The following is a 23,990-nucleotide window of genomic DNA, read 5'->3' on the forward strand; positions in this document are numbered from 1 at the left end:
CCGACCGGGAGGTCGAGGCACGATGTGCCGGGAAAGCGGTGTTCCTCCCGGCTGTAGTAGGTCTCGACCTCCCGATAGCTCGAAGCTAACGGGACGTCTCGACCTCCCGTTAGCTTCAAGCTAATGGGAAGAATGCGGCTAAAACTTTTGCGAGATCTCGCAAAAGTTTTGCGAGATCCCGAGTTTGTTTTGCGAGATCCCGAGTTTGTTTTGCGAGCTCTCGCAAAGGTTTTGCGAGATCCCGAGTTTGTTTTGCGAGCTCTCGCAAAGGTTTTGCGAGATCCCGAGTTAGATTTGCGAGATCTCGCAAAAGTCCGTCTTAATTTTTTTTTCTCCCATGTCCCCTGCGGGGCTCCGTAATTTTTGTTGTTCTTTATAAAAACAAAAAATGTAATAGCCTATATTCACTGTTCCTTTAAATGAACAAGAGACACCTTGAGAAAAGGGTTTGTTTTACGTTAAACTTCATGCATTTTTTAGTATGTTTTCCATTTGGGCATAAAATCCACAGCTATTTCTTTTCAGTAATGCAAAAATCACTTTGTCAGTAGTCTAAAAATACATTACAGTGGTACTAGCATAAAAATACAAATGTTAATACTATTATTTTAATGCTATATTAATATACTAAACTAACTAAACTAATTTGAAATGTGCGCTTTAGGTCTATGATTAGCTTCACAGAATCTTTTATTCTGAAACAAGGAGCCGGAAATCCACTAATACACACCAGCGAAGAAGAGCACGAAGCTAGCTTGCCAAGCTAACCGGTTGTAGACATCTGATTGAAGATGTAAACATGTATAAACCTTTCGATTGAATGGGAAAAATAATTAACCGTGTCGTTAACAGGCGTTGTAGCTGCTGTCGGTTTGTGATTTGACACGGTGTCAAATGTGAAGAGGTAAGGTCACTGTAAAATTCAATTCAATCATGCATGAATCATTAAAAGCCGTCCATTGAATGAAGTTAAAGTGCTCTGTGAGGTGAATAGCAGGCTATACTGCCTCAGACACTAGTTTGATACCAGTGCACTGTCTGATAATAAAGCCGGAACTTTATTCAAACTTTCCGCATGAAAATTACTTAATTAAGCCTCTGAGAACTGAATTTTTTGAAAGTTATACAATCACTTGTTTCAGCGTCCAGATGTTAATGTTTTTTCTAGTTTTCTTGTGTAACTATAGGTATTTCTATAGGTTTTTTGATGGCATTGCCGGTGAAACAAACGTTATTTGCCAAGTTATTGATATGACGTAAACTAAACATGTATACACGTGTCTGCCCGACCTAAATGACCGACCTGAGTGACTCTGTTATCAAATGTAATTCCTCTTGTTTCACTCATCAACAGATTCCAACATGTCCATCCAGTTTGTGTATAGCCATCAGCACTTCGTCACTGATGTGTATCGGATCAGTGGAAACAATTCCGCTAAAAACTCTGCATCAACAAAGTTTGACACCGCCATCCAAGGCGGCTGGGCAGACAGGATGGCACGGGGCATATTTCGCTACCATCTGGGGAATTTAAAAACACGGGTCCTGCTGGGTTCCCATGGCTATGTGGCTCAGCTGAATATCCAACGAGGAATAGAGAGAAGAAAGCCACAGGAGATCATGAGCATTAAGCAGGAGTTCAATGCCAAGCAGTTTAACTTTAACAAAATTAAACACGATGAAATCATATTTGAGATGATAAAGGACAAAAAAGGAGGTTCACCTTTGACTAACAATGCAGAGTGTCCTCAACCCCAGAAGATGGTTGTGTTGGTCAATGTTAGCCCTCTAGAGTTTGGACATTGTCTCTTTGTCCCAGATCCTGCTCACTGTCTCCCACAGATCCTGACAAAGTTTGCAATCCATGTCGGCATTGAAGCTGTGCTTCTGAGCTCTGATCCCGGTTTCCGTGTGGGGTTCAACAGTTTGGGAGCATTTGCATCTGTCAATCATTTACACCTCCATGGATATTACCTAGACCATCCCCTCAAGATAGAGTCTAAGCCAGTTAAACCTTTATGTCCTGAAAAGGGATTTTATCGAATTTTGGACTTCCCGGCAGGCTTTTTGTTTTATGCAGAATCAGAGGAGGTGGAGAAAGTGGCCCAAACAATCTGTGAAGTCACAGATTTTCTTGTGAATAATAATATTGCTCATAACCTCTTTTTGACTAGAGGAAGCCCGCCGTGTGTTCAAACGCAAGGTGAAAAGGATTTCTGTTCAAGAAAAGGTGTTCGCATTGCTGTGTGGCCCAGAATATCCTGCTTTGGTGCCAAAGAGGAGTCTGCCTTTAATGTTGCTCTATGTGAACTGGCTGGACATTTACCCTTTAAGAGCAAAAAGGACTTTGAGCGCATGACAGAGAAAGATGTCGTTGATGTAATCCAGAGCTATCTTTTGCCTGAAGATGAGTTTCACCAGCTGGAACAGCAGCTTACTGAACATTTATTGTGTTCATAATGTGCGGTCATTTTCATCAACTTACAGCTGGGCTGGAAGGGTCTTAGACTTTTGATGGAATAAATGGATGAATCTGGCCTCTGGATTTTAAATTAAATTGTAAAAACTGCACTACCGTACTGAATGTGTGTCAGAATCTTCCCTGTACAATGAAAGAGATTACACATGTTGAGATTTATATGATATTTACAAGATAAAATGTGCTTTAATTGGTTAATGAATATGTTTTAGCAAAACTGATATCAAATAAAATGTGACTAAAGAATGGAGTTTTGTGTCTGTCTGTTCATGAATTGCTGTTCTTAGCCAAGTTTAATCGGGTCAGGAGAAGCTCGGGTGTGGTGGCACAGAGCCATTGTGAATGCTATTTGTTACATGTGAGCATTTTATGTTTGTTGTAAAAGGAGTATGGTGGTAGGATACATTTTTCCAAGCAAAGTATATAATAACAATAAGAGTCATTGGGTACAAAAGGTTTTACATTGGTTCAATAGAAAGGAGCAGATTACTGAGAATTAAGGGCTGTAAGTTCTGTGGAAATCAGGCATAGGGGCATTTTGAGATTTGGACATAATATTCTTGACATACTATATTCTTGTCTATTTGTAGTGAAAAGATGACCGTGTCTTATGTAAAAGCCAGCAGCTTGAAGGATGTATTTTGTCCTTGTGTTTTGGATACTGGGTATTTTCCACAGCTGTTATCCCAACACGTTCTCAATGTGACAAATCGTCAGCATGTTACGCTTTCAGTCACCCAACGCGTTCCTATGTTATGTAATGTTATTGGTAACATTACCTAAATAACTGTCACCTGACAGTTATCCTGGCTCCACCATAAATAAAACTGCACAACAAGCCCAAAGTTAGTTCACAGCTATTGTCAAATAACAACACTACATCGGGCATTATGGATTTCAAAAACTCACTTCAGAAAGCCTGACAGTGGTTCTCAGATAAACATCAATGCTAGACATGATCTCTGAAGAGCAAATCATTTGCTAGAACGACATCGCCAAGGTAGCAGCAGTAGCGAGAGGAGCGTTCTGCTCACCTGTTGTAATGAGGCTCCTCACTGGGGATCACTCAGTAGCACATTAATCTGTATGCTTGGCTGCCAACTTGCTCTTTTTCTCCTATAATGGTTCAAAATGGTTTGACAGTTTTAGTCAAGTCAAGTCATCTTTATTTATATAGCACATTTAAAAGACATCAAGTGTCGGCCAAAGTGCTGAACAGAGGGATAATATAATAAAAGAATTAAAATAGAAAAAACATTTTAAAAAAAGAATTGTAAGACATGTAAGAGTATATAGCATATAATGTACATGCAAATATGCACATACATATACAAAGCTGTACACATTCACACACAAGCACACATATGTGAACATAACTTATATACACATACAACACCATCCAATAAGATAAGAGACCAAATAGACAGAATAAAAAAAGATATCAAAAAGATCCGAAAGCCATGGAAAATAAGTAGGTCTTGAGATTCGATTTAAAGACTTCCAAGGATGAAGAGAATTTTATGAAGGGGGGAAGACTATTCCAGAGTCTCGGGGCGGCAATGGAGAAAGCCCTGTCACCTGTAGATTTGAGCTGGGAGCGTGGAACTGATAAAACCATCTGACTGGAGGAGCGCAGAGATCGAGTGGGTAAGTGCAGGCTAAGAAGATCTGAAATGTAACCTGGAGCCAAACCATGGAGAGCTTTAAAAACAAATAGTAAAACCTTAAAATCAATTCTATGTTTAACTGGTAGCCAATGTAGAGATGCGAGTACTGGAGTAATATTCGGCTCCATTTTGAACAAGTTGCAGGCGTGACAGGCTTGAGTGACAAATGCCTAAATAGAGAGAGTTACAATAGTCAAGACGTGACGATATGAAAGCATGGATAACAGTTTCCAGGTCTTTAGATGACAGGATATTTTTGAGTTTAGAAATGCTCCTGAGTTGGAAAAAACTGCCACGGACAACTGAATTTATTTGCTTGTCCAGCTTGAGAGTGGAATCAAAAATGAAACCAAGATTTTTTACATGGGGATGTACATTAGCTGATAATGGGCCCAAATTGTTTCTTATGAGACTAATAGAGTCCTGCTTACCGAAGATTATAATGTCAGTTTTGTCATGATTTAGTTTGAGAAGGTTCAGAGACATCCAGCAATGTATGTCGCTAAGACACTCTGAGACTTTCTGCAGTGTACTATCAGCGCCTGGTTTTAGAGAGAGGTAGAACTGTGTATCGTCTGCATAAGAGTGGTAAGAGATCTGGTGTTTCTGAAAAATGGAGCCCAATGGGAGCATGTATAAGGAGAATAAGACCGGGCCTAGAATAGAGCCCTGAGGTATTCCACAAGTGAGTGTAGCTGGGGAAGAGTATTTGTTACCCAGCATCACTGAATATGTTCTGTTCTCTAGGTAAGAGGCAAACCATTTTAGAGCAGAGCCTTGAATGCCAACACATGTCTTTAGACGGTTTAATAGGACTGTGTGGTCGACAGTGTCAAATGCTGCGCTCAGGTCTAAAAGGATTAAAACCGTACTTTTCCCAGAATCAGCAGCTAGAAGCACATCATTGAACACCTTCAGTAGAGCAGACTCTGTGCTGTGGAAGGCCCTGAAACCAGACTGATATTTGTCCAGAATATTATGCATGTCTAAAAATGAGGATAATTGGTGGAGAACAATCTTCTCAAGAACCTTAGACAAAAATGGCAGCTTAGAGATTGGTCTAAAATTGCCAAGAACTGATGGATCTAACCCAGGTGTTTTTTTTAGAAGCGGCTGGACAACACCTTTTTTAAACAAGTCAGGAACAGTTCCATATGAGATACTGCCATTTACAATAGCAAGGATGTTGGGGCCGACTGTCTTCAGCACATCTCTGAGAAATGGTGTAGGTAACATATCCAAGGGGCACGTAGTTGGTTTCATGTGCATTATTATATCAGTGAGATGGGATAATGAAAACGGTTTAAATTCTGAAAAAAGGAATGAACATGTAGGTGGTTCAGAGGGGTCTTGGGATGGGAGCGGGATATGTGCTCGGATATCATTAATTTTTTCAGTAAAGAATTTTTGAAAATCCTCAGACGTGTGTGGGGCAGTCTCAGATATGACTGATGTGGTGGGATGCATGACAGAGTTGATTGTATTGAATATAACTTTAGGATTACCAGACTTCTAGACCAGTTTAATATTTATTATATTTATTTAGCAGACAGGGCAAAGTATTTAAACAGATTAAGGGGAGTTACTATAGTCCTTTTGCTGATAAATGGGAACTTTGTGTTTAATCAGGAAAACATGTTTTTCACACATATTATTTGCTGGGGATTAATTAAGGATATTTGTTTGATTTGGGCTCGATCAGAGACAGAACTACAAGCTTTAAATAACATGCATTCCAATATTAAGCTATTGTTAGGTTATAGCAACACTATAGGAATTCCATATGTGGAAGACAACAAAAAAGGATATAGTGCTCATAACCTTGCTGTAAAAATAAAGGCATTTTAATTTTATTTTGAAAAGACCCGAAGTTTTGGATATTTAATCCAAATTATTTGTTCCAGTTTACTGATTCTTTATTTTACTCAGCTTTCATTGTTTCTGAGCGCTAAGTGCAATAAAATGTTTTAATGTGAAAGTGAAAGTGAAATTGTTCTCTATAATTTGCTTGTATGAACCAGAAAAATGCACAAAAAACTGGACACTTGTTTCAACCTTAAACCCAATGATGGCTGTTTCCATCAAACCTGTCATGTATCTTAGACATTATTTCATCGAAACAGCCCTGAGCAAGGAGAGAAGAATGTCCCCTGTAGCTATCTAGAAATAAGAAAACTGCAAGTTCTGTACAAGCCTCTATTATTATTGAAAAGCTTCATTTGTTTTCCAAAAATTGGCTTTTTGTCCTAAGGAATAAGTTAATCTCGCTGTTATATTACATGCTAAGCAAACATAAAGCCTAACCAACGTAATTTAAGGAACAGTGTTTTTGCAGATTATTTAGGCTGTGAATAAAGTTTGATTTGGTTTGATCAAAATTTTAGCAAAAACTGAAAATATGCTAAAATCAAAATTCAAAATCTAGATATCACTGAAAAGAGTCGCATGTGACTTGCAATTTGTAGGGAGAGTCTGTGGGTGTGTCCTCAGAGTCCCATCTTCAATCTAAAATGCTCAGACCTTTAAAGCGTCTGTCACTTTTGCAGAGAGCAGCTCAGCAGAATAATTCAGAATTCAGATAATAAGGCATTGAGATAAAAAAAAAACAAACAAAAAAAACATATATATATATATATGTTGTTTTTTTATTATTATTTTTATTTTTTTAGAAAATCTATTTTAAGTAATCAAAAGCAATGGGAGCTTGTCAGAGCTTTAGGGAAATGTGTGATCGGGAAAAGAACACCAATGTTCGTCTGAGTCTTCCAGCTGTTTGCATTGTGTGGCAGACTGCCATGATCATCTTGTTTGGGGTTTTTATACGTTATAATGACGAGGCAGATGCACACTGGGTAGAGCACAGAAAAGAAAAAAATTTAAAAGACATTGAGAATGACTTCTACTTCAGATATCCAAGTAAGTAATTTCTTTATTTCTATCTTTCTTCTCCAGTAAATTCTGTAATGTATCCATTTCTATGTACAATTAGATATTTGTTCTATAATTTTATCTCTGCTAGCAAATATTTTTTTCCAGTCCAGTAAAAAGCTTCTGGTTGACTTACCAGTTTACCAGACCTCATATTATGCTAACCTTACAAATTACCTTCACATTGCTGACAAAGATCTGACTCCTAGGTGAATTTTCCCCAAGGATTTGACTCCTCTAAGGCCTCGTCCTGTTAAAAAAAAAAAGAAAAAAAAAGAAATTGTGCTAAAACATTTGCAGCTTATTGTTTCACAGTGCAGTGGCACCTATTGCGCCCCACAACGTGTCAGACAGTTGTAGTGTTATGTTGTAATAATGCTGCTGTGCATGCTGGTATCTATGTATCCTATTTGCTAGTCATGTCAGGTACTGCCTGTCTCATGATTAGAATAGAATAGAATAGAATAATCCTTTAATTGTCCCACAAGGGGAAATTTGGTTGTAACAGCAGCCAAAAAGACAAATATACAAACAAACAGGACACAGGACATGGAACAGAAACATACACAATTTTTCTTACATATTTATATCAAGGACAATGGTTACTATAAACAGAGAGTACTGTACAGTTATTAAATTAAATAAAAATAATTACAGGTAAGAGGCAAACCAGGTTGTAGTGCGAATTGGTTAATTAACTAACTTATTGCAGTTACAGCATTGATGTAAACATCTATGTTTGTTGGGAGCAGTTTTGATTGTACAGTCTGACAGCTGGAGGGAGGAAGGACCTGCGGAAACGCTCCTTCATGCATCGAGGATGCAGCAGTCTGTCACTGAAGGAGCTCTGCAGTTCAGCAACATCTACATGCATGGGGTGGGAGACTCTGTCCATCAGAGATGTTATTTTGGCCAGAGTCCTTCTGTCTCCCACCACCTGTACTGGGTCCAGGGTGCATCCCAGAACAGAGCTGGCCTTCCTGATGAGTTTATTAAAGAACCTAAAGTTCTTCAAATGTGTAGCTGTAAATATAATCTCTATATTTTTATACTTTTAATCTTGATTGATCTGAACTTCTAAGACCTGACAGATTTTTGTTGGCTTAATTTAATGGAGTTATGCAATTCCTGACAATATATTAAATATAACTTTAGTTAGATAGATATATAAATAACCTCATTTAAAAAAACAAACATGTGTTGCTAGATCTACTTTAAATAATTGAAATGATTTTGAGCAGGTGTTGTCCATACTTGCACTACAGACCCTTCAGATTCATGAAAACTGCCAAATTATTGCTGTCATCATTTTCCTGGTCTGCCCGTGTTACTTTTACAGACATTTCCTGCAAACCCTAAGGGTTAGCACTTGCATAAGTAACTAGATGCAACTCTGCATTATCAAAACATGTCATCATCTAATCTGCAACAGTAAATAGACACAGAGTCCTCGAGTCATCTTCATTTCATTCATTCATTCAGTTTTACCCCCTGTTATTTAATAAGCCCTCATGACTCCTGATGACGCATTGTAAAAGTAAACTGCATGGTAGACAGTTTTTCCTCTAAATTCAAGAGTACACAATGTAACCTATAAAAGATCACAGGTTAATTAGTATCAGATTAAGAAAGAAAAAAGGACAACGATGGGTGTGATTAGCATTTTTGAAATCAAAAATATCTCTGCATACAATTTTATATGATATATAGTCACATTTAAAGCTCAGCTATTCAGAGAGAACATGTACTTTAAATTATTATCCATAATAATGGATTGGTTTTATATAGCGCTTTTCAAGGCACCCAAAGCGCTTTACAATGCCACTATTCATTCACACACTGGTGGAGGCAAGCTACAGTTGTAGCCACAGCTGCAGACTGACAGAAGCAAGGCTGCCATATCGCACCATCGGCCCCTCTGGCCAACAACAGTAGCCGGCAGGTGAAGTGTCTTGCCCAAGGACACAACGACCAGGACAGAGAGCCCGGGGATCAAACCGGTTACCTTCCGGTTACAGATGCGCTTCCCAACCCCCTGAGCCACGGTCGCCCCAACTTGTACATACTTGGGGCAGAATCACCCCATTGCAAGAAGGTTGTGGGTTTGAATCCACCTGCCTGCTGGAGTGGGGGGTTTGCATATGCTTCCTGTGTCTGCATGCGTTCCCTCTTGGTATTTTGGCTTCCCACAGTTCAAATTCCATGTTCCAGTTTCCATTATGTTACATAAGCACATTGTAAATGGTAAATGGACTGGTTCTTATATAGCGCTTTTCTACTCTTCTGAGCACTCAAAGCGCTTTACACAACTTGTGCATTCACCCATTCACACCCATTCGCACAAGCACATCTCTCTAAGTGCTTTTCTAGATAACATTCACACACATTCATACTCCGATGGATGCATCGGAGAGCAATTTGGGGTTAGTATCTTGCCCAAGGATATTTGGCATGCAGACTAGGGGAAGCCAGGAATCGAACCACCAACCTTCCGATCAGTAGATGACCTGCTCTACCACCTGAGCTACAGCCACCCCATGTAAATGTTAAATTTAATTAAATCTGGTCAAATGAAATTTACTGCGATGGGATACATTTAGATAATATCAAGCACATTTTACATAACGATTAATTATTTGAATAAATAAACCTTTGATTTATATATTTCACTTTTGTATTAAAACGCTCATTTGCTGTGCAAATCATCCCTAAATTGTTTAAAGCCAGATTTTTCTTTTCTTTTTTATTCATTTTTTTCTAGTCTTGTCTACTTGAGCCCTCTTTGAGATTTTCCGCTCCACAATTTTTGCATCAACCCTTCAGAAATTGACTTTGTTTACTCTAGTTGTGTGTTGGCAGACTGTAAGTGACTTGAAAGCAAAAAAGTTATAACCACTATGCCACCAAGCTGTCCCTACTACCATTCCTTTCCTTTTTTCTACTTCTATTCTGTACTGCTCTTCTATCTAATCACATTTTTCTGTTAGGTTTCCAAGATGTCCATGTGATGATATTTGTTGGATTTGGTTTCCTCATGACGTTTCTTAAGCGATACAGCTTCGGAGGAGTAGGTTTCAACTTCCTCATCGCTGCCTTTGGTCTTCAGTGGGCACTGCTGATGCAGGGCTGGTTCCACTGGCTGGGCCCTGATGGGAAGATCAGAATTGGAGTTGAAAAGTAATAGTTCAGTTTTATTGCTCATGATTTAAAGGAATCACTTCACACACAAAAAATCTGAAATGTATGACTTACAGATATTATATAACAAGTCATGTTATGAAATAATGTGATTCATGTTATGAGTTCTTGTCTTTTGATTCAAATACCGAGAAATACCGAGGTCTCTCCTATGGGAATATGTTTCCACCTGTATCCAGAAGAAAAGAGTTTGTGTTTGTGGTTGGAAGGTAGACTGAAATTGGGGGTAATGGGAAATTATGCTACTTCTGAAGTGCTGCCAAAGATATGATAGCTGTGTTTGTGTGTAAAATAGAGATAGAGAAAGTGATCCACATGGGGGTAATTCAAAACCGTGACCCTGTCCTGGCAGCATAGTTTCTCCTGAAACACATTAAGTTGTGTTTTCTTTTCATTTGCCACCCATGTGAATCTATGTTAAGTGTACAAAATGCAGCATTGTTAGTTCATTCATTTCGGAATAAGTGCACTCTTAACCAAATAAATATGATGATCTTGCGCAAGGCCAGTGCAGAGAAGTAATGCTCTTTTATTTCCTTGCTTGTCCTTTACATTTTGACTGTATTGCCTTCTTCAGCCTGATCAATGCTGATTTCTGCGTGGCTGGCTGCTTAATTGCCTATGGAGCATTGCTGGGAAAAGTCAGTCCAGTCCAGCTAATGGTTCTGACTTTGTTTGGGATTACACTGTTTGCTGTGGAGGAATTTATCATCCTAAGTGTTATACATGTAAGTTTTAACAATCAGATTATACTTTACCAAAAATATATAATAAAAATGCTATCTAATCAGACAATACATATAATTTCCAGTTGTAAAAACAGGAGCTCATTTAGTTCATGTCTGTGAACGATCCAGACCCCGACATGATGTTTAGGTGACTTTTTCACTTTTACACACACACACACATGCATCTCAAGTCCACGACCACACCTGCTCAGAATCTGCTTCTCATAGCAGACTGCAGAGTAGGAAATATAGTTTTGGCCTAATGCTATTCTTTTATTCCTGAAGGCCAGAGATGCTGGAGGCTCCATGGTAATTCACACATTTGGAGGCTATTATGGTCTTTCCATATCATGGATGCTCTATCGTCCTAACTTGCACCAGAGCAGTCGTCTGCAGGGCTCTGTCTACCACTCAGATGTCTTTGCAATGATTGGTAAGCTTTGTTTACTACCCACAACTGCAAATCGTCATGTTTAGTATTGCTTTTGATTCATAAGAGGTTTTTTTTATCTATTTAATCTCACAAAACTCCCTGTTACTTGTGACTTATATCACTATGGCACAGGCACCCTGTTCCTGTGGATGTTCTGGCCCAGCTTCAACTCAGCTATCTGTGATCATGGGGATGGGCAGCACAGAGCCGCCATCAACACTTACCTTTGTTTGGCCTCAACTGTCCTCACCACTGTGGCCATCTCGAGCCTCTTCCAGAAGCATGGGAAACTAGACATGGTAACAAGTTACAAACACTTATTAGATATAACCTATTATGCACATGGACATGATTGTGACAATAGGAGATGAATACAAACCAAAACAAGAAATCTATAAAGAGTTTAACAATCCTGCAAACAAATTTTTCAATAAGTGCACCCGTCAGATGATTATTTACCCAGGATACACATTTTTCTGCACTTGTTTCTCAGGTTCACATCCAGAACTCCACACTTGCTGGAGGCGTTGCAGCTGGAACAGCAGCTGAGTTCATGCTGATGCCCTATGGCTGTCTTATTGTAGGTTTCTGCTGTGGCGTCATTTCCACACTTGGATATATCTTTCTCACGGTATGATATTTCTTTTCTTTTAATGCTCTCTGAAGATGACCACACACGTGCAGACATTCACACACACACAAGTGCATTTATTTCTACTATAACAAAGCATTTTATTCTATTTTGTATAGTATGTTATTCTGTTTTACCTTATCCTATTATATTTTGTTTTTCTTAAGTTTTGCTCTTAACTTTCCCATGTGTGCGACAAATAAGGAGGGTAGACCGGGGTTGTATTTCACACTTTTGACCCTCGCATGAATTTCTGATCATTATAATGTTGTTCAACAACCCTTTCATCACTAAAGCAAAGCCTAGGATGCTGGCTCAAAATAGTTGTTTGCAATTAATTATAACAAAAATTAATTAATTATCAACGATCTGACACTTTGTGACCCCAGATGTACCCCAATGTACAGAGACATCAGTATTTCTATAAATAAACAGCACCCAATGCCCCTTGTATTTAAAGCATGGATTTGAGGAAGTGATACGTTTTGCAAATTATTCTACATATGAGCAATAAAACTAAGGAAGTTGTGGTGCTTTAGTAATGTAGCTTTTGCTAAATGCACAAAAATAACAGAAAACAGATTCCACATTCCATTACTGTATTTTGAACTGTAATTTTAAAAAGAACTTCTGAACTTTTAAAATTACTGATATGATTTTAAAAGTTCAAAAGTTCTTTTTATCTTTTTACAGACAAATAGTCATTTTATGTGAGATTTTTCGACAGGTAACCTGAACAATAGTGAGCAAGTCAGTGTAGATTGGTGGTAGAGCAACAATGAACTTCATCAATATCAAACTCACTCTGAACTGATCTCCATTTTAAGTCATGATGCATTTTAAGGCTTTTAGTTTTGCTCTAGTAAGTCTGTGCCTCACTCAAAGTCCCACAAGTCAGTGATGACAAATGTATACTCGTGGACTGCCAGGGGTATCAGTTCTGCAGACAGCATATCTAAAACATACTCTCTTGCACTGGCTATTGGTGTATGGCTTAACACAAACATTCTGCTAATAAAGAAACAAAAACAAAACAAAACAAAAAAAACACTGCTTTTACATGTCTAGCTGTAAAAACAATTTTAATACTTGGGGGCTTGGGTGTCACACACGTGAAAGGTTAATCAGGGGGCTTAAATACCTTGGTAGAAAGAAACAGCTGAAAACAGTCAAAGCAAGACAGGGGAAGTCAAACTCGACACAAGATACAGAAGACAACAAGCTATCAAAAAAATAATAATAACTACTGTTATGGAAATTGTACCAATAACCTGCAACACACCCAGTGAGCTTGATTTGAAGTGGTTTAATTAACACATTGCAATGTGGAGAAAACATTCAGATCAAACACCAAACAGTTTTCTGAGGATGGACACCGCCCTGAACTCTTTTATACCTTCCCAAACTAAGAACATCCACAACGCTCACATGTTGGCCCATCTCACGGGGGGCTATATCTCCTCCCTCACAGAGAGAATTATGACCTTGTTTTCTGCTTAGCCGTCACCTCCCTAACAGCAAGACATCTGAATGCCTTCAACTTTACAACAGGGCCCCTACCTAAACATTTACATCCCTCTAGAAGCAGGAGGACTCTCAGTATCTATATCTCTCTATATATGTTGCCTCGGGATCTTATTTTCAGGAACTATAATATTAGTTTTCACTCATATGCTGACGACACTCAGATCAATCTTCAGCTAAAGAGAAACAGTTCTGCTTCACTAGAACCTTTATTTCAGTGTCTCGTGATCGTTTTTGGTTGCAAAGTTGCAATTTTAGAACCTCACATTTTAATTCGCACAGTTTAGAACTTTTTATCAAATTGCATGCTAAAAATTTGGGTGTTATATTTGACATTAAGTTCACTTTTGCGAAACAGATTAGTTTAGTTGTACAGCAAAACTGAGGCTTTTATCCAAGGTGAGATCTTTTTTGTCTTTTAAAAACCTAGAACGGGCAATTCATGCTTTCATCCTATCCCAACTGGACTGTTGTAATTCTTTATATGTAGGCATTAGTCGGCCTTGTCTTGCAAGGCTCCAGCTGGTCCAGAATGCCGCTGCTCGTCTTTTGACACAGATGAAGAGAAATGAACATATCGCCCCTGTGCTTACCTCGCTTCACTGGCTCCCTGTACGTTTTAGAATCAATTATAAAATCATATTGGTTATAAATCACTGAATGGACAGGCCCCATAGTATCTGTCAGATCTACTGCAGCCTTATATGCCCCTTAGAGCTCTTAGATCAGGTGATCTTTTGCTCTTGGCCACACCAAGGTCGAGGCTGGTTCTTAGAGGTGATCGTGCGTTTGCAGTTGTGGTGCCTAAATTGTCGAATGATTTGCCTCTTCACATTAGACAGGCTCCTACCCTCAATCTTTTTAAATCCTATCTTAAAACACATTTCTACTTACCTGCTTTTAATACTGCACGAGAGTTATTTACTTATTTATTTGTTATTAGCTATTCGGCATTGATGTTAATTGATATTGCTATTTTATTGCGTGTTATTTTATTATATAATTTATATGTTTTTACAGCACTTTGGTCAACACCACTGTTGTAATTAAAAGTGCTATATAAATAACTAAACTAAACTAAACTATCTGTTTAGTGTCTTCCTGTGATAACATCCCACAAGCATGCAAACTGGTGACAGGAGTGCTCTTACTCTACTAAAGTGAGAAAGTGATATTACTATAACTATGCTTGTTTAGTAAAATCACACAAATCTTTCAGCCATTCATGGAAAAGCGCCTGAAGATCCAGGACACGTGTGGAATCCACAACCTCCACGCTATGCCAGGAGTTGTAGGTGGCATTGTGGGAGCCATTACAGCTGCATCTGCATCTGTTGAAGTTTATGGCCATAAGGGGTGAGTTTTCCTTGACTACAAAAAGGAAACATTCAGCTAGACATTATGGCTGTGTTTACCTTTTCAAATTAATGGCTTAAAGAGGAAAAAACAGTTGCAATACCTGTATTCTTTTCATTGAGCTCCCCCCCCTTTTTTTAAAAAAAAAAGGCTGGAGAACACCTTTGACTTTAAGGGTAAATTCGAAGACATGGTACCCACAAGGCAGGGCGGTCACCAGGCAGCGGGCCTCTGTGTGGCGTTGTGCTTCGGTATAGGTGGAGGCATCATTGTTGGTGAGGAAATCAGTTTGACAGAATATATACACGTGTTAAAAACTGCTTTTCAGACAGTGATGATAATGACTTCGTTTTTCTCTTCCTATCAGGCGCTATCTTAAGGCTACCTATCTGGGGAGACCCTGCAGATGACAACTGCTTTGATGATGAGACCTACTGGGAGGTGAGAGATAAATCTTAACATCCTTACATTTATGAGGATGTAAGGATTTGCGATGTAAAATCAGAATTCAGTCGCTATTTCAGCACACAGAAAGTTTTAGGATGCACAAAAAGAAAAAAGCTTTATTGATATCCCTGAGTGGCATTTTTAAGATATTTAACAAATCCTGATGAATTTTATTAAATGGTCATACCTATTTTTGAAGCACACGTTTGATCCAATGTGTATATAAATTGACGAAGAGATTTTAAATTACAGTCTTGGTTTAATGCTACTTGTAGAAACATTTGTTGTTGTGTTTTGCTCATTCTGAGGCTGTTTCTCCAACCCAGCGTTAACATTTGCAAATAGTCTGCCGTCATTCACTCTTCTTCTGGTACAAAAACCCAATTTACTCTTTAACTTTTCCCCAAATTTAATAAGAAACCGTGAAATCAGATATTCTGACGCTAGTTGTTCATATGCTTGTTATCTTCCTGAGATCACAATGTTTGCCTTCTAATATCAACAGGTCCCAGAGGAGGAGGAGAGCATCCCAACAATCCTGCAGTACAACAACCACGTGCAAAACAAAGATATGTAAGTGTCTCCTTCTTTTATCTGTCGAGGATTTGCGCTGTTTTCATACCAAACTAACGATGCAGTCATTGCCTTTTGTTGTTCAAGACTGTAGTGCATTCAGTCTCCTCTCGATGGCAGCACAGCACAGTTTTGGGATTATTCACACATCTTCATGTAACTCCTGACATTGTGTGAGGGATATATTCTCAGGGTGTTGAATACAGTGTAATCAGGAGGTGAGGTGGCGGATAACATGACACCTCAGAGACATAGACGTCTCCTACCACCCCTAGGTGTGGGTTTAATCATAAGATGCTAACGCAGATGCTGTGCTCTATGCTGCTAAGTTAACCTGTGCTCTCTGTTGATACGGGGTTTTCCACAGAACTGCTTCACATGGTTAACTCTTCAATGTGACCTTGAAGTTATGCAACAACAGTCATGTTTATAGTAGAAACAAAAATGCAACTAGTAATTATTTTTTGGAATCTGCTTAGTAGATTTAATATGTAATGACCACATGAATGTCTTCAGGCCAGATCTTGTAATTCGTGAAATTTGGTTTTCTAGCGCCGAGTCAAATTTCACCATGGAGTCGGAGTCCAGGGCTCGATCTTAATGGACTTCTGCCTTGTTTCCAATCATTCTCCCACTGGACAAAAATGTTCATTTCGTGCAATTAATGACCACTTGTCAGCACCAGCTATTTTCCATACAGTGATATGTTTGTCAGTATGTTATGACTGAATTGTATTTCAAAATCTCGGTTTTTGTTTGAATTAAAAACTACTAGAGGAGTAATGTATCTTCTGCTAGCTGAACACATTATTCCATTTAAATCAGCTGACAGTAGGTCAAACATTCAGTGGGGGGAATTACCTTGATTTGCCTCATTTCAAAGTAAAGAGACCGGTAAATTGACTTGTGTAAATTCTCGTGTCGCTTGCAATAATACCTGTAAAGCTGACCTAAACTACTCAAGAGAAAAGTTTTGTCTTATGCTTTGAACCACGTTGCGATGCATTTGTAGAATCTCCTATTTAACATTTCTCCTGATCCAAATCTAAATGATTTTGGTCTGTGTGATGTAATGAACTGCAGGTAAAATCTCAGAGTACACAACTTTTAGACAAACCTTTCTGTCAGCTTCCTTCATTGTCTCATTAGTTACATCTGAAAATGATGTTTCCATTAGATGCATTTGAGTAGGGTTTTTTGTTTTGTTGGTGTGTGTATCTTCATGGAGAATTTTTACAATGAGACGGGTATTAATCTTGATACTGATTGATTTAGACCTAAGTTATCTGGTGACATTAAAGGAAATAAATGAATACATTTGGTAACGTGTTATCACCACCCTCTTATCAAGCATTACAAAGAATGATGGAAATGTAAATATGTAAGCACACATGAGGAATTTTATAAAGTTAATGTGTTGTTCTTCTTCCCTTCGTGCAGCGGCCTCTTCTTATGAGTACTTTTAGAGTTAGCAACAAATACATTAGTCAGCACCTTTTTGATTGTTGGATGATTCCAGCTTGTCACAATTTGCAAATGGTAAAATAGGCTATAGAAGGAATGTGTTACCAGATATGTTTATTGATATTACTGATCTGAAAATTGGTTTTGTCAGAAGTTGATATTTGTATTCTTAAACGTTCTACACTGATTGTATTGATCGTAATGTAATTTTGGAAATTAAAAGTTATTAAGAAAGTGTACAATATCCTATGCTTGCTTTGTCTGTATGTGAATAATTAAGTTTGGATATATTTAGCAATTAAATAAATGTTTGAAGCGGTGCACTTGAAATACGAATTTAAATGTGAGAGGGACTGTACCTCCTTCAACGGCTCCTCTTAAGTGGCGATGCAACTCAGGGTAAAGGTCGCACTCTTATTGCTCTCCCGGGACACTCTGGTGACCAAAACAAACTAGACATCAGCCATATGATCTTGACCTCGTGTCACAAAAGGGCAATATCCCTGACAGGGTTGAACACACATGCCGGAGTTAATTATTTTGAATTCATTAGGAGAATTTCTGTGAAGTCATAGATATTCCATATTGGTATTATTTTTTCCACATGGATGGGTAAAAAAAATGCACAAGTGTGGGTTGGTCATGCAATAAATGTTAGACGATGCCTAGTCTGTCTACAATTGCTAAATATAGCATTGATTTGTGCATCGTCTATCCTTCATTTTCTGATGAAGGCTGGATTCACACACGCTCTGTCTTCTGCCCACACGTCTGTGGCATTTCACTGGTTGAAGGCGGCAGCGGCAGCGGCAGCAGCACCAGCTCATGGCGGGAGTGTGGATGATTCCCACACATGAGTAGCAGCAAGGAATCCATCTCCTCATCCAGTCTCTTTGCTGACAAAAGCAGGCTTAGCGCTGTTTTCTTTTGTCATCAGTAACGTGTTTGAGTAAAGGAGGTAATGGTGCCACAAGTGCTCCAATTAAACGAGATGCAGCCCTGCTGGGAAGAAAGGCTCCCCCATTGCCCCCGATACCCCCCTATAATACATACGCGCACACATGTGCACACACCCATACACAAACCTCAGCTCTTTTCATGCTACCCCCATGCAGTTCCCGCCCCAACTCTCCTCATGTTTATTCATCAGCCACTTAAAGGGCAAATGCAGAGGCCTGTTAAAACTAAATCAGGCTTACTTTTAAATGATGCCACGCCGTCCCCTCTGAGGTTAAGGCAGCCGGACCTTAGGGGCTTCCCAAATTCAGCATTTAAAGAAGGTCCTTCGGATGGACGCTGGCCACACGTTCATTCCAGAGAGCAAAGTGAGAAGGTGAGATGGGGAAAACCTTTGGGGGGCATGAAAGAGGGAGGCATGGACAGAGAATGAGGCCTCACTTTCATTGCTGATGACCCACTGCCTGCCATCCAGGCTCAATCATGATCTCTGATTGACAGGTGGAAGGAAGGAGAGGGTGGGAACAGAAGGAGCTTAGAATGAGAGCTGCACAAAACGTACTCCCATATAGGGGGCCGTGGAGATGCTCATTAATGATAAAGAACATACCAGGCAAAGCATGTTTTCTCTGCATGCCAGCAATGTTGTTTGTTGGTTGAGATTAGTTTGTAATCTCCTAAAATGTACAGAACACTACGTTGGTAAAACACAACGTGGGAGGTCGTGTTGGTGCACCTGATTGTGGACATTTAGCTTTTAGTTCTGCAACCCGAAACCCTTTTTGTTGTATTTTTCATTTCTTGATGAAACATTTCAAATGTTTTCAGTTGGTGAAAGGTCTGAACTGCAGGCAGGCTAGTTCAGCACCTTCTGTTACAAAGCTATGCTGTTGTAATAGATGCTGTATGGCTTCTTTGCACGATGGGGCTTTAACTTGCATCTGTGGATGGCACAATGAGCTGTGTTCACTTACAAAACTTTCTGGAAGTGTTGCTGACTCCACACAGTGATTTCCATGACAGAATCGTGTATGTTTTTAATGCAATGCTGCCGGAGGGCCCGAAATTCGCAGGCATCTAATACCGATTTTTGGCCTTGACCCCTTGCGGACAGAGATTTCCCCAGATTCTCTGAGTCTTTTGATATTATGCACTGTAGATGATGAGATGTTAAAAGTCTCCACAATTTTACGCTGAGGAAAATTATTCAGAAATTGTTTTACAATTTGTGGAAACAGGGTTTTTTTTCTGAAGCTTGGGCCATATTACTTGCCTCTCTAAGATGTTCTATTCATACTCAGTCACATTACTGACTCATTGCCAGTTAACCTAATTAGTTGCAAAATGTTTCACCAGCTGTTTGTTTTTAGTAAGACTTCCCTTCTAGCCTTCGGTTGCCCCCAGCTTTTGCTGCCATCAATATTTTTTAATTAAAAAGTAAAATATCTTAGTTTAAACATTTGTTTGTGAATAAAATATGGTAATATGAGGTTTGCAAATAATTGCATTTAGTTTTCATTTACTATTTACACAGCATAACGGCTTTTTTGAAATTGGGATTGTATTTGTTTTTGCCACTGCTCAAACCAAACAGCACAATATGGTGATTTTTTTTTTATTTCTGTGTGTTCATGGGATTGTTTTATAGATATAGATACACGCCATGCACACTGCAGTAAAACCTCAATGAATTCCCTTTATAGTTACAAGCACCTACAGTGGTTAGAGTAGTATTCAGGAATCTATGTTCACTCTCTTATAGAGAGAGCTGTAAAAGCCCTTTTGAAAGCAACCACGAGTCCATAAAACTGTTCATAAACTATTCAAGCCCTTAGTCTTTTCTCTCTGTGCCTAATCTGCTCACATTCTGTTTGCAGTTTCCGTGTCCCCTAAAGGTGATCTCACAGCAGGCATTTCAAAACTTTCCTGACCATTAGGATCTGGACTGTCTTTGTGATGTCTAATCCTGGGACTAATTGAGTCCTATATTTCCCACCATCACTCCTGTCCAATGTTTTCCTTTGAGGTATTTTCAGCTATTTTTTTTTTTTATTCCATTACATTTGAGAGAGAGTGGCATGTTCCAGAATGAGTTTGTAATTTTTCTTGCAAAAAAAAAAGTTCAGTCGCTTCCTGATTTTGGAAATTATCACTTGGTTATATTAGTGGCACATGTTGTGCAAGCCCAGGTAAGGTGGACCTGTGACTGAAGTGATGCTGCCAGGCTCTCATCAAGTTCACGTCTTTACTCAAGGGTAAATGTCCCTTATGAGAACAGATTTTGGCCAGATTTGTATTTGGCAGGGCTATAGAAAGTACTTCACAAGCAAAATATTAGTTACATACAAATGTATCAGTACAAACAAACTATTGTTGTTTTATAACAATGTATGTATTACAGGGTATCTTGTTTTGGAAATATGACCAGTTCCTACTTTTTCACCAGCTCCTTGAGGAGGAAACATTTTCCTGATAATACTTATTTATTCATTTATTTTTTTACACAGGCAAGAATACTGGACTTTAAATGTACTTGTTGAGTTTTCTTATAATGTTGTTTATTTAAATTATGCTAAATAATTGTCTTTGGACTATGCCCATTAGTGTTTCCAGCCTGCTCTTGAACCTCCCAGTTTTGCCCACTGTAGGTTTCTCCAGGCCTCCCCACGCCACAGAGGCTGCTTAAGTGTCCCTATCGGACCACAGTGGAGAGGAACAGCAGATTAACCATGATCCTATCCGCTCACCGCTAGCCCCTTCATACGCTCCGTTACACCAGCATTTAAAAGGAGGAGGGGACACCATTCAGGCCCGTGATATGAATCCCAGACGTGGGGACAAGAACAGAGCTTTCACCCCTGTCTCACAGCAAAGACCTCTTTCTGGCACCCTCTAATTCTGGTTGCTATGGGCTCCTGGGTTCAATGGTGGACTCCCGTTGTGAGGGGACAAAGCCTCTCAGTCATCCGGCGAGGGTTGCCAGGGGAGGCTGAATGTATGGGGAGGGACAGGCTGCCGTTGTCCCAGACGAAATGTCTCTCTTAAGGCGGCTGAGATCTGGTGATTGACAGGTGGCTACACGCTCCACTGCAGATCACCCGGGAGGTCTGGAAGGGGCCTTATAGCTGTGACCGTGAATGCGTGGTTGTGTGTCTGCAGAAGTGTGTGTCTATGGCAGATTACACTGGCAGGGAGAACACATGAGAAGCTATAAAAGTGTCACCGTTGCATACCTGAAGAGGGAGCTGCTTCTGCGCCTGCATGTTCATTCACCCTATAATAATCCAATAAAGCCTGTAAAATGCATGTGACATGTTGGTGAAGTAAAAGAAGTACAACAAATAAAAAAAAGTTTTGTACGTGTTGTTGGAAGCCCCAACCCATGTCCAAAATCTGCGTACTTAATAGATGTTTCTGACTTCAAGTACACTTTCTTTTAGAAAATTAAATGTAATTAAATGCTCTGTTTTATAGCTTCACAATACAGCTGTGAAAGCTGATCACTGTACAGTTAAACAGCTGTTGCAAACCTGAAACCTCTTCTGCTCCACATACTCTTCACAGTGAGGTAGCTTGTCCCTAGTAGTTAAACCTCAGTAATTAAATCAATATTTGCATGCTCACAGAATTTCTAATCTTTTAAAAGAAGGATCAAGAGTAGATGCAATTTTAGGTAGATCATTGAACATATGACTGGAGCGTGTCATTGCATAAAAACACAGATGTTGATTGCAATGATGCAAAAAAAAAAAAATTGATAGCTATTATCTGAGAATTTATAATATGCATGAATGTGTGCATAAGGAGTTTTGTGTTTTTACTGCTGAGTACGGTTAAGTACAGGGACCCGTGTGTTCTCAGATCAAGATGTTATTAGAAACAAATTTCTGCTACCCAAATTTGTATCATTGTCTCTTTTGTGAAATGGCATAATTTTACATTTTTGTGCTTTTAACATTAAAAAAATATATTTGGTGGATCTTTCTTGGTAAGAAACTTTAAGTCTTGACTTTTTAAATTAAAAAATTACAAAAAATAGATGCATTGATAAAAAAAAAAAACCGCAAAACACTGGTATAATGTACAATGTTACGAAAATGCAACAGAAGAAAAACACTTTCAAATGACACAGTGAAAAGAGAAATGCAAGAAACACTGCACATCAGGCTTTTTCTAGTTTAAGCAAAAAAGGATTTGCTGTCTGAGGTACAGATTAGCGCTTTTATGAAAGAGAGACAGATGAGCAAATTGTAAATTAAAATGAGACTTAAAGACGTTAGTGTGTGTCTATCTGAATCTCAAGGATTAGCAATATAAAGATCTGTGTCTCTCCCAAACACTCCTCCAGTGGGTGAAACATCACTCTGCTGGTGTCTAGGCATCAGAGGTCTCACAGAGGTGAGTGGGAACAAACAGGGCATGGATGTGGGGATCTAAAGGGGTTCTCTCACTACACTGAGTCTGCTTAGATAGACGTCTGGGACTGTCTGGGTCCTGCACTCCCAGACAGGGGCCCTTTCCACCCATCAGATGCTGTCCACGCCCACCCCCCTCTTCTCCTTGACCTTGACTCTCTGTGACTGTGGCCCTCCAGACAGTCTGGGGTCAAAGGCTAACACAGCAGCCACACATCAGACACGGTTCGAGTCCCCTGTGTGTGCATAAATGCCGAATGGCAAATCACCCTAAACCCCGCCTGTTGGAATGTGGCCCTGAATTCCTTCAGAGATGGATCCTGAGACATGAGGGAGAATTATTGTGGCAACATATGAAGTCCATAAAAAACAAAACGCTTCTTTCTGTGCGCCCCACAGAAAAAAAATGGACTTAATTAAAGCATCAATTTGAAGTTCAAACAGATTTTTTTGTCAACATTTACTCACTGATTCAAAAATCCACATCGACGCACCTGCCGTGAGTAGCATTTGCAAGCAGCCTTGGTACAGCTTACCTTTCACCTTCGACTGCTGACTCACACCGTCCTCAGCCAATCACAGCCAAGCTGCCAGCATGCCACGAAGAGCGGGGAATGGCTGAAGCCTCACGTGGCTTTTTGAAAGATGCCAACCCACACTGCGCGCACCTCTAATGAGCCTTTCCACGCCTCACTGTGAGCATGCGCACTGACTCAATATGGGTTCATCACCCCCCCCCCCCCCCCCCCCCCCACACACACACACACACACACACACCACCCACTCTTTTCTTCCTTCAGACTCTTGAAGCTTTTGGAATTAATTTCTGTTATAAATCAACACACATATTCTGATCTTCATTGTCTCTCTGCAGCCTAAATGTGTAAATCACCTGATTTCTTCAGCAGACATGAAGATTAAGAGCACTTAATCAGCCCCACAAGAGGGAACAAAGCCAGCAGTGGCAGCAGAAGGTTTATCTCTCATTGATTACTGGTCGCAGGGACACAGTAGACATGGACAGTGAAATGTACACATGCAAAACAAGCAAAAAGGCAAAAGGAACATACAGAATGTATCTCTCTTTCACCCACACACAGATAGAAAACTTCGTCACTCATACACTCAGGGAGGGCAGATAGCAGCCATCTTAATAACTGATGCCCCTTCCTTTTATTTCTGTTTTTAAG

The 23,990-nt window shown here is 39.4% G+C and overlaps 2 protein-coding genes and 1 long non-coding RNA gene across 3 annotated transcripts; all 3 read left to right on the plus strand.

The window, feature by feature from the left end:
- Positions 1–644: 644 nt before the first annotated feature.
- On the plus strand, positions 645–2,725 carry gdpgp1 (GDP-D-glucose phosphorylase 1). The gene is made up of 2 exons (XM_035907165.2): positions 645–904; positions 1,355–2,725. Exon 2 carries the CDS (start codon positions 1,363–1,365, stop codon positions 2,458–2,460), a length of 1,098 nt encoding a protein of 365 aa, XP_035763058.2. The 5' UTR covers positions 645–904; positions 1,355–1,362; the 3' UTR covers positions 2,461–2,725.
- Positions 2,726–6,842: 4,117 nt separating this feature from the next.
- rhcgb (Rh family C glycoprotein b) lies at positions 6,843–16,668 on the plus strand. Its single transcript, XM_087844338.1, has 11 exons — positions 6,843–7,062; positions 10,062–10,251; positions 10,850–11,000; positions 11,286–11,433; positions 11,566–11,732; positions 11,927–12,064; positions 14,808–14,944; positions 15,095–15,219; positions 15,312–15,385; positions 15,897–15,964; positions 16,517–16,668. The coding sequence occupies exons 1-11, from the start codon at positions 6,843–6,845 to the stop codon at positions 16,563–16,565; spliced, it is 1,467 nt and encodes a 488-aa protein (XP_087700464.1). The 3' UTR covers positions 16,566–16,668.
- A 1,959-nt stretch (positions 16,669–18,627) lies between these two features.
- On the plus strand, positions 18,628–21,226 carry LOC148101909 (uncharacterized). The gene is made up of 3 exons (XR_015719339.1): positions 18,628–18,761; positions 20,263–20,411; positions 21,034–21,226. It is a non-coding gene; the product is annotated as an uncharacterized LOC148101909 (long non-coding RNA).
- The last annotated feature ends 2,764 nt before the right edge of the window (positions 21,227–23,990 follow it).

This window comes from Neolamprologus brichardi, chromosome 7 (assembly GCF_056152115.1).
Source record: "Neolamprologus brichardi isolate AB-2024 chromosome 7, ASM5615211v1, whole genome shotgun sequence".
NCBI classification, from domain to species: domain Eukaryota; kingdom Metazoa; phylum Chordata; class Actinopteri; order Cichliformes; family Cichlidae; genus Neolamprologus; species Neolamprologus brichardi.